Source organism: Nanorana parkeri, unplaced genomic scaffold (genome assembly GCF_000935625.1).
Source record: "Nanorana parkeri isolate BGI_ZX_2015 unplaced genomic scaffold, ASM93562v1 scaffold63, whole genome shotgun sequence".
In the NCBI taxonomy this organism is placed as follows: Eukaryota; Metazoa; Chordata; class Amphibia; order Anura; family Dicroglossidae; genus Nanorana; species Nanorana parkeri.
In genome coordinates this window covers 378,255-391,525 of record NW_017306331.1, presented here as the reverse complement: position 1 = coordinate 391,525, position 13,271 = coordinate 378,255, and the positions used below count along the sequence as shown (strand labels likewise).

Here is a 13,271-nt window from a genome sequence, read left to right as displayed (position 1 = left end):
AAAGCCAAAAAAAAAAAAAAAAAAAAAAAAAAAAAAAAAATCTTACTTCAGTGTAGATCTGCACATGGTGCTTTGAAACGTATTAGTCGTCTTTTAGTGTTCAAACCTACATTTAAAGTAGTTTTTGCCCACCATCCCCACACTGAATTGCCTATTCTGAGCTTTATAATGCTCTACAGAAGTCAAGCAAAACAAGTCCTGAATGATGAGGAGCACCAATCTCTGGCTATAAAAAAACAAACAAAAACACACAACTTTAAACTGTTAAAATTTGAGCAATTGCAAGAATGTCACAACCCCTTAGACAAGTCTGTCCTCAAACTTACTGGATAAGGACATGAGTCAGATGTCAAAAAGGTAACCGACAGTTCTTAAGAGATCCACAGAGAACAAGTGCCAAACAATTGGAAAAACCCATATCAAATCCCATTTGAGGGGATACACATGGAAAGTTTTGTTATGCATAATTTCAAATCAAGATTTTTGGCCTTGGAACAGAATTCGGCTTCTGTTTGAATAACTTGCATAAAGAATATTTAGCAACTTGCAAAGTGTTGTACATGAGGCACCATATTTGTTACATAGAAACTTGGTGTCATGTTTAGCAATGCTTCACTCCCCCCCCCCAAAGCTAATGGAGCTTATTGTAATAAAAGCAAACCTGTGTTTTACACATGGAGGGCAACAACCTGCTCATAGCCGGGAGTGATAAGCTCTGAATGCTCCAAGCTGCACTATTCAGAGCTTATGCAGGGCTCCATCACAGGCCAACCACCGACACTGTAGGTCAAATTCTCCTAAATACCCAGAAAAAAAAAAAAAGCAGGAATTTCCCCTGACCCTGGCTGCTGAATCAAGCATCAGTGGAGCAAAAGAAAGTATGTGCTGCTTGGAGATGGAGGGTATAGCTGAACAACCTGATTAATTCTAAAATAAAACCAGATGTCCCTGCAACAGAAGAGTTTATACTTCCCTCTGTACAACCTCCATGAACTTTTGCCATTAAAGAAGAACTATGGGGTAAGTGTTTTTCCCTATAGTTCTCCTAAGGGTCATGGGAGGACATATACTAGCATCCTCCCGTGACCCAAAGCTCAGTATATCGTGAGCTACAGCTTGCCGTATACACAGTCAGCCGGATCCTGAAATTACGGTTGAGATCCACCCAGCTGTGCGATTGACAGCTGACTATTCCTATCTAGAGGGAGAGCCAGCTGTACCCGCCCCCTCCCCTGTCCGTTCCGCCACTCAGCGCTGGAGTATTGGAGCGGGGGGGGGGAGATTCCCTGCAGGGAGCCGTGAGTGACAGTCACCACTCTATGCAGGGAGATGATTATGAAGTGAGCGACGGTATGTGTTCACTCACTTTCCGATCTATTGAGCAGACATGTGACATTTTCATTGTCACACGTCGGCTCTAACTATGAGGTTGAGTGAAAAATCACTCACCTCAGTTCTCCATTAAAAACACAATTAAGAAGGTTTGATGCATTTATTCCTCAGTTTCTAACCTGATGGATGCCTGTGCCCCCTGCTGCATGCAGTGGTTGCAACCGTCCCTGAAGTTGTTAAAACGCCAAAAAAAAAAACAACTTACATTTGCTGCAGCATTCTGGAGGGAAGGTAGGAGACATGGGCTACTGCAGGAAAGGAGAAACTTTCTGGAACCTTTACTCTAGATTGGTTTTAAACCTGACCAGGCAGCTTTAAAGAGAAGGATAGAATAGAAGCTGCAATTGCCGAGGTCTGCTTTGAGAATGCTATGGTCCTGGCTTCAATGCTTTAGGCCACTTGAGTGAACTATAAGGTTAGAGGTTAGGACCTGACACTGTTTACAGCATGCTCGTTTTGGGGCTGTGACATTAAGGATTTAGAGTCACTAAACTCAGGCGTTAAAACTAACAACTTGAATGCATTGTTAAGATTAACAAAGAGCATCCTATTTGTGCATCACTCAGCTGTACATCCTCCAATCATCTCTGTATTGGTGCCGACACTGTCCTTCCTTCTGGAGGGCGGCTACTTTTGTTCCTCATGGACCCCTGAGTGTTGTAAAGTAGTCACCACTCCAAGGTCACTCCTGTAAACTTAAACATGAGATTGTAGTCCATCACAGGAATGAGTTTGAAGCGGTGGCTACTCTACAAAAGAGGAACCAGGTAGACCAAAAGTAGCCACCCTCCAGAAGGACTGTCAGCCAAAATTCAGAGATGATTTGATGATCTACAGCTGAGTGATCAAATATGGTACAGTATTGATAAACAGTCAGGCAACTAACATTTTCGGATGGAGGCCAGCAGCAGCAGTCCACCATAAGTCAGCCATGACTCTTTAAAAACAAGCCTTTTACCTTTCATTAAAGTGGAACTCCAGGGAGTTTTTTCTCTCTTTAATTTCAGGTTTGTATACAAAGTCAGCTCTCCCGAGCTGTATTCCATTACCAATTGCTGCAGTGTCCTTTAAACTAACTTGTTCAATGGTGGATATTACAGCTCCTGCTGTAGTTCAGTATGTGGCCAATGAGCGTTAGTTTACCCTTCGTCTATTCACAGACTACTTTGTATTCTGTGAAAAGGGTCACCGAATACTTGGGAGCCATTGCTGTATCAGGAGTGGGTCAAACTACAGCGGGACAGTCAGCAGTGTAATACACAAGTTCTCAGAACCGTAAAGTGGAGGTAAAGCTGGCTGGACAAATACAAGAAGCCAAGTAGCTGCTTAAAAACTACAGCTGGGACTTAATGTTTGAGTTTCTCTAGTTATACATCTGGCTCCAAAATTGGCTGACTACAGGTTAGGACAGATTGGCTTCTTCTGAATTCATTATTTGTCCACCCCTGAACTAAACCCAATTGCCATGTCAGCTTAAGTCTTCAAGCTCTCAAAAGGCTGGTGTCATAGCTAGTCACGTGTGCAGCATCATTGCATGGCAGTTGCAGATGAAAATAGAGGCCGAAATGACACCAGCCTCAGCAGATAAAGGCCAGCAGGATTTAGTTCCACTTAAAGTAAATCTCGTGTCAGACATTAACCACTGGTGCCGATTTCCAGAAAGTTATAAGTAGCAGGTCATTGTGTAGCATTTGTTCTAAATGCCCCAGAGGCTCCGGTTTACTTAGTGCGGCTGTACAGGAAAAAAAATCATGCATTTTCATTAGGTGAAGTCAAGACACTTCCTCTGCAATGACTGTAGAAGACTACAATCCACATGCCAGTGTAGTCATGACGTGCTGTGATAACCATCACCACCGTGGAATAGATATGCACTATATGCACCTTTTGACCTAAAAAAAAAAAAATCACATTTGTGATTGACAGAAAGCTTACCAACCTTGTTAGCAGCTTTACAGCCAACAAAAGCTTTGAGTAGTGACCGGTTTTCATATTTATTGCAGCTCCCGGATTAAGCTTTGCCCACTCCTATGAACAGTAGCAGTTGGCCTAGTTAAAGAGACCCTGTCACCAGCTTAACTTATTGCTTCATTCACCTGCAATGTGCCTTTAACTGCCCCTCTACACCATTTATTTAGCTTCAAGGGGAGACCGTAAGTAAATACTACAGAGCAGGCAAGCTCTGACCCTCCAGCTGTGGGGAAGCTACAAATCCCATCCTGCATCTGCCTTTGACAATCATGCCCATCAGTCTTGCAATGCCTAATGGGATTTGTAGTTGCACCACAGCTGGCAGGCCTGATTTCAGCTACTACTATAAAATGTTACCCAAGTGACAGCATATTTGAAATGGCACCTCCCAGCAGTAGTCTCAGGGCTTTTGGATGTCTTCACAAGGGAGGCTTTTGCAGGTAAACATGCAACACATTAAAAAAGGCACACAATCTTATGGAATTGTTCTTACTTAACCAGTTGACATCCGCGGTGTTAAACCCCCTTCCCATCCAGGCCATTTTTCAGTATCCAGCGCTGCGGTACTTTGACATTTATTCCGTCATGCAGCGCTGTACTGAAATTAATTTTATACCCTTTTTTGGGGACACAGAGCTTTATTTTGGTGGTACCGGTATTTATTCACCACTGGGGTTTTTATTTTTTGAATACATTAAGGAAAAATTACAGAAAATTAAAAACAACCAGTTTCCCCTATAATACATTCTATGGAGACATTAGGGGTCTCTAGACCCCTAATGTCACCTGGAGACCCCAAAGGAAGCCAATGAAGCACGAAATTCACGCCATACAACTGATCAGCGGCTATAGAGCCGCTGATCGGTTGTATGTGAAACAGCCGTTAATGGCTGTAGAAACGAGCAGGTCTTGCCTGACCGTGCGTGCGCTAGCAGGAAAAAATGCCGTCTGGAGACGGCAACCCGCTGATGCGAGTCTGCCGTCCGTTTTTTCTTAATGGGTGGACGGCAAGAGGTGCAGCGCTGAATACTGAAAAATGGCCTGGCCAGGAAGGGGGTCTAAACACCTGGTCTTGAAGTGGTTAAACAAAAAGGATCTCTTTAGAGAACTTGCAGTGGTGTCAAAACAATCTAAAGAAGTCAGTAGGCAAGAGTGAGATAAGTGTCAATTGATGTACAGAACTTCAGTGCATTTTCCAGCACTAGATGAGCTTAAGCCCCCATTCACACCTAGGCGTATTGTAATATGAGCGACCGTCGCGCGGTTTTTTTACCGCATTTCGCGGTAATAAAGTCACGCGATTCCAAAGACTACTTGGCTGTATCCCAATAGAAAACACCCTACAAAACGGCCCAAAGTAGTCCCGGGACCTTTTCAGGCGTGGGCCGTTTTGTAGGGCGTTAGGGACGGGCGGAAATATGGCAAGGTGGGAACGAGAGCATTGACTACAATGCAATTTATATTTTTGACCGTTTTGTAGAGCGTTCGTCGAGTGTAGAACGCCCTGCAAAACAGTCAGGTGTGAACGAGGCCTTACTGACGACCGAGAAAAGGCCTATTCTAGCCCATTCAAAAAAGGCAATCCCATTACACAAGTTACACTCCGGGGAGGGGAGGAGCGGCTGAGGTGACCCAGATTAGAATATTTTGTCCATGCCAGCAGTGTGACTAGATAATCCTTTAAAAGTGAACAAGAGGCACTACTCAATGCAAAGCTTTCAGGAAAAAGCCTGTAGCTGTCCCTACATATTAATGAAATGTAATCTTTAAAGTATTTGTGCCTGTACTAGGTTATAACCATGATCCACCCCAGGGCATCAGGAAGTTTATGTAGCAGCTAAGCAAAAAATCAATAACCTAATAAATGGGACTGCAGAAGACCTGAAAAGAACTTTGTGATCCTGGTGCTATGTGAAGCAAACTTTGGTATAAGGCTGCCACCGGCACAGCATCCCCACAAAGCAGATCGGTGAATGCAAGAGCCTGTCTCCTATGCAGACTAAATCCCAAAACAGAAAAGGCAGCCAACTCTGGACTGCAAACACATGTAACAGCATTGGGTTTACCGTTTTCTGTTCACATTCTGGTACAACTGCATTAGTTTAAATACGAGTGCCACCCTAAGAGAAAATGGAAACGAAGCGGCATCATCTATCCTGTTAAACTGCAGCGTACAGCGGATTACATGTAGGCCGGTGTGTGCCGCTTTACGGGTGAACCTGATCCTACATCTGTTAAAGACTGGAGAAGGTTAAACATTTGATTCAATCCAAGTAGAGCTGCAACCAACGAAATCAATTAAGCGATAATGGCTGTCAAATATTATCAATTGGTTGGATGGAGGAGGGCACAGCAATCAGTGGGCGGGAGCAGTAGCTAGCATGCTCTTGCAATTTGAAATGGCCAATAGCAGGCTGGCTATTGCACCAGCCCACTACCTGCTGCATTCGTCTGCAGAATCTTGCCACTGGCAGCTGTCATTTCCCAGCCATAGCTTTTCAATTCATTTTCAGCCTGACAAATAATGCTGCGGGAGGTGTGTTGTAGTGTCATTCATTTAAATGGCACCCCAAACGCACCTCCCACCTACAGTGGTATCATCCAGTTGTGTATTTTATTTTAAATTAATGTTTCATTTTTTATCTGATCAAAAGTGTGCCACCCAAGTAGCAGGAAGAAATACTCAGACTTGATCCAGGTTCATTCATATTGGTATACAAGACGTGTCACCACAGCAGTGGAGGAAACAAAACAACCACTTTACTACACGGGTGATAACTGCTCCAAAAACAGTGTCCTGCAGGAACTGGATTCCAAGCAACATTCTTCTAGACCAAAGATGTAGGCAAGCAACTGGATGCTATTTATAGTGCTCATCCCATCACACAGTCTAGTGACGTCCCAGCAGCAGGTTACCAATGGCTCCCAATTATCTTGGGACCATTGTACTGCTGCCAATGCCTGCTGACTCCAGGTGGTTATATCCAGGTGGTTATGCCAAACAGCACCCAGACTTCAAATAAATAATTTAGCGTTCCTTACAATGCAAGACACCATATTTACATGGCCAAATGTACTGCCAGGTTAGTTTTACCCTGTTCATTCATGGTTGAGCCTCTAATGGGGCCACAACCTAGAGTGCTGTAATGTTTTAGGAAGCTATGTACAGCACCCCCTGCAAGCCCCTTCTGAGAGCCATGATCTTCCGGTAACGCAAAGAAATTCAGAGACCTAGTGATAACATCTCTAGGTCTAAAATATATGCATCGAAAGAAGGAAGGCTTAATTTAATTAGCATGTTGAGGGGTAGAAAGACCAAGGCAGGGAATGCAAAATATCAGATTATACTTCAGCCAAAGGGTAACTTGCTCTTTAGAGTTTTTTTTTTTAAGGATTTACATGATTACATGACTAGAATACTGCAAGCCAACATACTTCATTACAAACTACACTAAATAATAGTAAAAACTTCAGCTGGCCTGTCTGCCAAATTAGTTTCTTCCGGTCGGTTTGACAGTTCAGCAATTCCTCCCACTCCTGACCAAGGGACCAAAACCAAGGCATCAACATGACTGCACAATAAGGCTGAAGCGGCATGGAGTCAGTAGCCTATCAGAGGGTGGAGAGCTTTGATGATCAAATCATTTGACAGCTGCTTTTAGGTTTTCCATGTACTTTGACTTTAGGTCTGCCTAAAGAATGGATAATCCCAGTAATGCTGGCGAGATCATGCTTAAAAGAAACCTGTTGAACATTGAAAGGCCTACCCTGCGCATACAAACTGAATTAAAGTTGATGGTAAATTTTAGATAACCATACTAAAAAAGGAGTTGTATAGCCAAAAAAAAACAAAAAAAAAAAAACACAAATGTATTAAATTAAACCTGTATCAAAAAAGGTTTTGGTTATATAAGCTTTGGTTTATTTCTTGGACAATGCATCAAATTCTGTCATAAATCGGTTTTGGTGACTCATGGTGAATCCGGAATATTTTACAATTAAACTTCCAGTAGACAGCAGGCCACACTAATGGCCATGGTAGAAGTACAAAGCCTGGAACTTGAGCAGAAATCTCATCGCCTTAATACTTCATATATAAAAAAGGTTTATGTTCAAATTTCCAGTATCTAAAAAAGGCCGTTTTCTGTGGCTTTACCAATCAAGAATAAAATCCACTACACATTTAGAACTGGCAAGAACACATGGGAATAAGGTGACTGGTCTGCATGAAAGATTAGTGCCCGAGGTTATAAAGCCAAGCAACTAGCATTACCGAAGGTTGGCAGTAAAGGCCTCCATTTCAACTTGCATATCAGTCTCGGGCGGCCCAAACCAGGACCCAGTGGACATTTAGAGTCATGACATCACTAAAGATGCCTCAAAAGCGATTTGTCAGGATACAGAAGATATGGGTGTTGCTATGTTTTTGAAGGTGCATGCTCTAAAAAGGTACACCATGTCTCCAGTACCAAAAAGGATGGTCAGGTCAGCTAGACTTCCTGAGGCTAGGACAAAACCCACAGAATATGAACAAAGTCAGCAAGAAACCATTTCTAGGCTGATAAATACCCTTTCAAAATGAAGCTTATTCCCAAAACAAGTGGACAGATCTTTAAAAAGGTAAGCAGATCATGAGTTCTGACTTCCCCTCTGGTTCCAGGTTAGCGTTTAGAATGTAAACTAAAGCTTGTCAAGACCAGTGTCATCTTCATCACCACAGGTTTCCATGAATACAGGCACCAAACATGAATCCATTTACAGAATTGGGTCACAGAATTTGACCAACACTTTCACAGTCCTGTTTGAGATTTAAGTACCAGTCTTTATAAATCAAGAATAGCTATTTTTGCCAAGTATGCGATTAAGGCTGGCTACTGGGTGGTAAGAGAGGGCAGGTATTGTACCAATTACCAGGTCAATGGCAGTTTGGTGGGCTGTAACCTCAATTACTGATTAGAATGCTCCATGTCTACTTGGCCAACACAAGCTCTACTTGATGTAGTAGCCAAACATCCCACAAGTCCCAAATTAAGAACTACAGCTAATTGGAAATACCATCTATATGGGTGCCCCAGAGCTGAAATAGTTCCCCATGCAAGCCAAGCCCAACTGGGCATTCCCCCACAGACTGTTACTTTGCCTGCTTCTGCTGAGTAATGCATTACTTCCTGGCATCTCACAGTAAAGGAAATAGCATTCTGGGTGTTAAAAAATAACTGTCGGCAGCTATTAAACCAGAGATGGACAACTGTACTTCAGAGGCAGGCCAGTCTCGGGACCCCATCTGCTTTTTCAGGAGTCAAACATGCTTCAAAGTGCTAAATGCAATCTATACTATGCAAAGATTACCATCATAAGCCACAAGTTACACTAAAGTTAGCCTGAAAAGAACGAGGAGGTTGCCACTGCAGAGGTGAAAATACTTGGTTGCCCATCTCTGGCTTCCAAACACTGAGACAATGACCCAGGGTCAAGGACTCCCAAGTATCTTCAACAGAGTAAGCCAACAACGTTAACTCCTAATCAGTACAGGTTGTGTAATGAAAATGGCACCAACACACAAACCAGCCGGTCCTTTTCTCCGGCTGCCAAGTCCTTAAATCACCTTAACATGAAAAATATTGTCAAGTGGCTTCCAACTGATGTCTCCAAGACAAGGCCAAGGGTTTAACTACACATGATGCACAGCACTTTTCCCCATATTATAGGAGAAGACAAGGACGTGCTTTTTGTTGCCGTTCAGCTTCCAGGAGTAACTTGACTGCATGGACAAGCTAAATACAGCAAAAATGCACAACAGATTAGAGGAAGCTCAAATGTTCTTACATTGATGACTTTATACATTCAAAGTGTTGCTAAACTAGATAGGACAAGCCAGCAACACAACATGTATTGTTGACTACAGTCATCATTTCTAAGCGTTAAGAAAAACCTGAAATACAAGATCATATATAATTTCACACCAGCAATGTAATGCCGTAAATGGCCACAGCTACCGAAAGTGTGATAAAACCGGCTCCTATATGAACTGGCCTTATATCATAAAATGGATCAGGGAGCTACCCAGTGGAGCAAAAACACCCATATGAACTGGCCTTGTCTAATAAAATGGATCAGTGAAGGAAAGCATTGGAGTCAGACCTAGAACAGTCCCCCAGGGTAGCTACACCACCCGTTCCTATATGAACTGGCCTTGTATAATGAAATGGATCAGGGAAGGAAAGCATTGGATTAAGACCTAGAATACAGTGCCCCAGTGTAGCTACAACACCCATATGAACTGGCCTTGTATAATAAAATGGATCAGTGAAGGAAAGCATTGGAGCCAGACCTAGAACAGTCCCACAGGGTAGCTACACCACCCGTTCCTATATGAACTGGCCTTGTATAATGAAATGGATCAGGGAAGGAAAGCATTGGATTCAGACCTAGAACAGTCCCCTGGGTAGCTACAACACCCAAGTCTGAATGGGCAGGACTGAAAGCCTTCCTGCCGGAAACTGCAGCACAATGCGGCTGGACCCACCCTGATCTAGGGAGGAGATGAATGCCTCTGACAAGCCTTCTGGCCAACTCCCTCTTAAGGGGTTGTTAAACTTCCCTGCTGAACTTTGGCCAGGACAGCACGCCATTCCTGCCTTTTTTTTAAAAAAAAAAGAGAAAAATTAGAAGCAGCCCATCATACATGTCGTTAGCCATTCACCTAAACAAAGGAAAAGGTTTACTGCAAGCCAAAAAAAATAACATAAGATACATGAGCTGCTATCAGTATTAGCATGCATGGATATCCTGTGCACGGTAACAAAAAGGCTCACAAAGGTTTGACTAAAGTCCCAAACATGACAGGTCACAGCAGTGCCACAATCACCAACGTCCCATCCTAGAGTATCAGCGATTGTTCGACCCAGTTTGTGACGGGTTATTTCAGATTATGTAACAGGCACTCCAAGCCTCTTCAGGATACAAAGAGGCTGTCAGTCAGCAGCGGCAGGGCGTGGGAGGGGGATCTGCATGCGGCAAGCCCTAGCTTTATTCAAACCCTGGTAACTAGAAAGCGTACTGCCCTCATATACAGGCTACACCTAGCAATGCTCAATGAATGACGGCACTCATTGATCTCCTTACCCTGCCTGGTCCCCAAACCCAGCAAAGCCAACACCCCCCTTAATACATCAGGATATATTTTACAGACCACTTACTGAAGGAGGTACCAAAGCAGACCTGTCATCGATCACTGACAGCCATCCCCATACATAAACCCCACAATAAAAAGTATATAGTATATGCCATTATGGAGATCTGAGCCACATGGCTGTCACGCGGAGTACCTCATGAGCAGATACAATGTACTCAGTCTCCATTTATACAAAGATCCGATAGCCACCAGAGCTCATCCAGACCCCTCCATCGCCCTCCTACAACTGACATGCAGAATGAATGGGGTGGATACAGAAAAACATAACTTCATTGCATCAAGAATGTCCTGAAGCTGGGCATACACTATACAATCTCATATAGATTTGTAAAATAGAGGTCTATCATTTAATTTGGATCAGATCATGGAGGCCCCTGAATGATAATCAACGGAAGAGCATTGAATAGTATGCAGTCAGCTTAAAACAGCCACCTCGCTCATGTTACGCCATGACCACACGATCCTATCGCGCTACATGCCATAGTCTGTGTACAGCCAGCTCGCTGCGTCTGCCGGTGTCTGCATCCAGAACGTCGCATTCCCAGCGAACAGCCTGTACCGGCACAGACAGGACACAAGCCCGCCTCGGCTCTCGCAAGCAACCACGCTCCGCTTTGGTTATTAAGCAAGTGCGCAATGAGCCCCCCGGGTATGACAGAGAAGGAGAGAGGCTGCAGCCCGCACCGGCCACAGACCGGCTAGGGTGTTGGTGGCGGCCGTTACTCACCATTTCGAATGGATGTAGCGCGCAGCTCCAGCAAGCTAAACAGTCACCCCTCGAAGGCTCGGTTCGGACTAATTTCCAACCGCCGCCAACCGCTCTTCATAAACACCTCCCTCCGCCCTGGATTCCTCCGCCGCCGCGCTGACTCCGCCCACTATGAAGAAATCGATGGCGCGGCTCTCTCAAGCGCCAGAGCACCGACATCTGTACCCGTATTCCCGTTCGGAAGCCGTGAGCACCGGTCGAAAACGGCTAAGGATGGATCGGAAGACTAGCGGTTTTTAGTGTTGCGCGGTTTACGATAGTTTTATGAGCGGCTAGCGGAGAACGGCGGGGACTACTTTCCCACGGCGGCTGTGGACGAGGAACGGCGAGACGGGTGTGAGGTGAAAGAGCTGTGCGCTGATTGGCCGCTGGGTACCTGCAATGCGTCACTCGGACATGCACAGTGTGGTCGCAGCGCCTCATGCGCAGTAGAGGCTGCTGATAAACGCAGCAGCAATTGGGAGGGGACTGGAGGCAGGAGAGCTCATAGTACTGACAGAGCCATGCCTTCCAAGTTTTATACTATGCCAACACATGCCCGCCTGCTTTACTTCACTGCAGCCCTTATACAGTCTTGTCTGCAGCGCCCATGGCACACTGTAAATCTGGCCATAAATACGAAGGGTCATTGCTCACCCTTATATAAGAGAGCTATGTGTAGATGTATTCACACAACTTTCACCCGGGAGGCAATTTTTTCAATTGAAGCCAGTAGAAAAAATGTGTTAAAGTTGAGTGATCCCATTTATAAGTACACCCTGTGTTATAAAGCATAATGAGTCATTTAGGGGCGCCGAACACCCAATAGACTCCCAAGTGGGTCACAAATATGGCCAATAAAGTATATAATAAAGATGGATGCTGATATTACATGAGGAAAGTTGAGAAATGGTGGTGGTTATATGCCGTTCATCAATGCAATGCCTAATACATATGTGCTAAGCAGTACTAGTAATAAGGAAAACGGCCATTGTTACATATCCAATGTATGGACAATGATCATACAACGGAAAATCATCAAAGAGCAAAAGACCCAGAAAGATCGCGCTAGAGGCGGAGCTGAGTCCAGCAAAAGTCACGTCATTATACTATATCGATAGTATAGACCTGCCATCTTAGTATTGCCATTGGGGTGTATTAGGTTGTGTGTATCATAACGAGGCTTAACTCACAGGACACCCTGCACAGCCCCAAAGTCAAAGGAACATCTCCAGGTGTGCACACAGGCGTCCGTCCCCTCATCTATGATCCATTTATGATAATGCCGCATAAGTCGGTCATTTTGTTTTTGGAGATGTGGGATGTCAGTGCCCCCCTCCACCTCATCCTCCTGGTTTCCCTTATCTCTCCAGAGATAAGACAGACAGCACAGATCGGGACCTTTGTCTGCTCTGCCTAGCAACTGATGATGCTGATGGGTGGGCTGTCATAAATACGTACACTGGCCCACCCAACCACGTCATCAGTTGCTGGGCAGAGCAGACAAAAGTCCTGATCTCCCAATCTCTGCTGCCTGTCTGCAAGGAACAGGGGGGGGGGGATAGAGATAAGGGAAACCAGGAGGATGAGGGGGGAGAGCACGGGGATCAGAGCTTGTCATTAAGCCTGTCATTGACACTGTGAATGACAGGCTCAATGACAGACTCTGATCCCCTTGCAGACAGGCAGCAGAGATAAGGAGCTCGGGACCTTTTTTTATCAGCCCCCTGTCTGCCTAGCAACTGGTAAAGCAGTTGGGCGGGCTGGCTGGTCTAGGCATGCATGATAGGCTCTGATCCCTGTGCTTCGGAGACAGACAGAGCCACCGGACCCTACTCCTCCCTCACTACTGTATTACTCAGGGGACGCCTCTGCAAGTGACAGAGCAGGTGTTCTGTCAAAGTTTGTGACTACGTTGGAATGTGTGACAGGTGACGTGGTCACACATTCCAACATAATCCTGCA

General features: G+C 44.7%; 1 protein-coding gene across 1 annotated transcript in view; it reads right to left on the bottom strand.

Moving 5' to 3' along the window:
• Positions 1 to 11,449, bottom strand: part of CALM2 (calmodulin 2) — a 22,836-nt gene extending 11,387 nt beyond the window's left edge. The window contains exon 1 of the mRNA XM_018576300.1: positions 11,286 to 11,449. Coding sequence (XP_018431802.1) covers positions 11,286 to 11,288 — 3 coding nt within the window. The 5' untranslated portion in view covers positions 11,289 to 11,449. The remainder of the gene's footprint in view (positions 1 to 11,285) is intronic.
• Between the last annotated feature and the right edge of the window lie 1,822 nt (positions 11,450 to 13,271).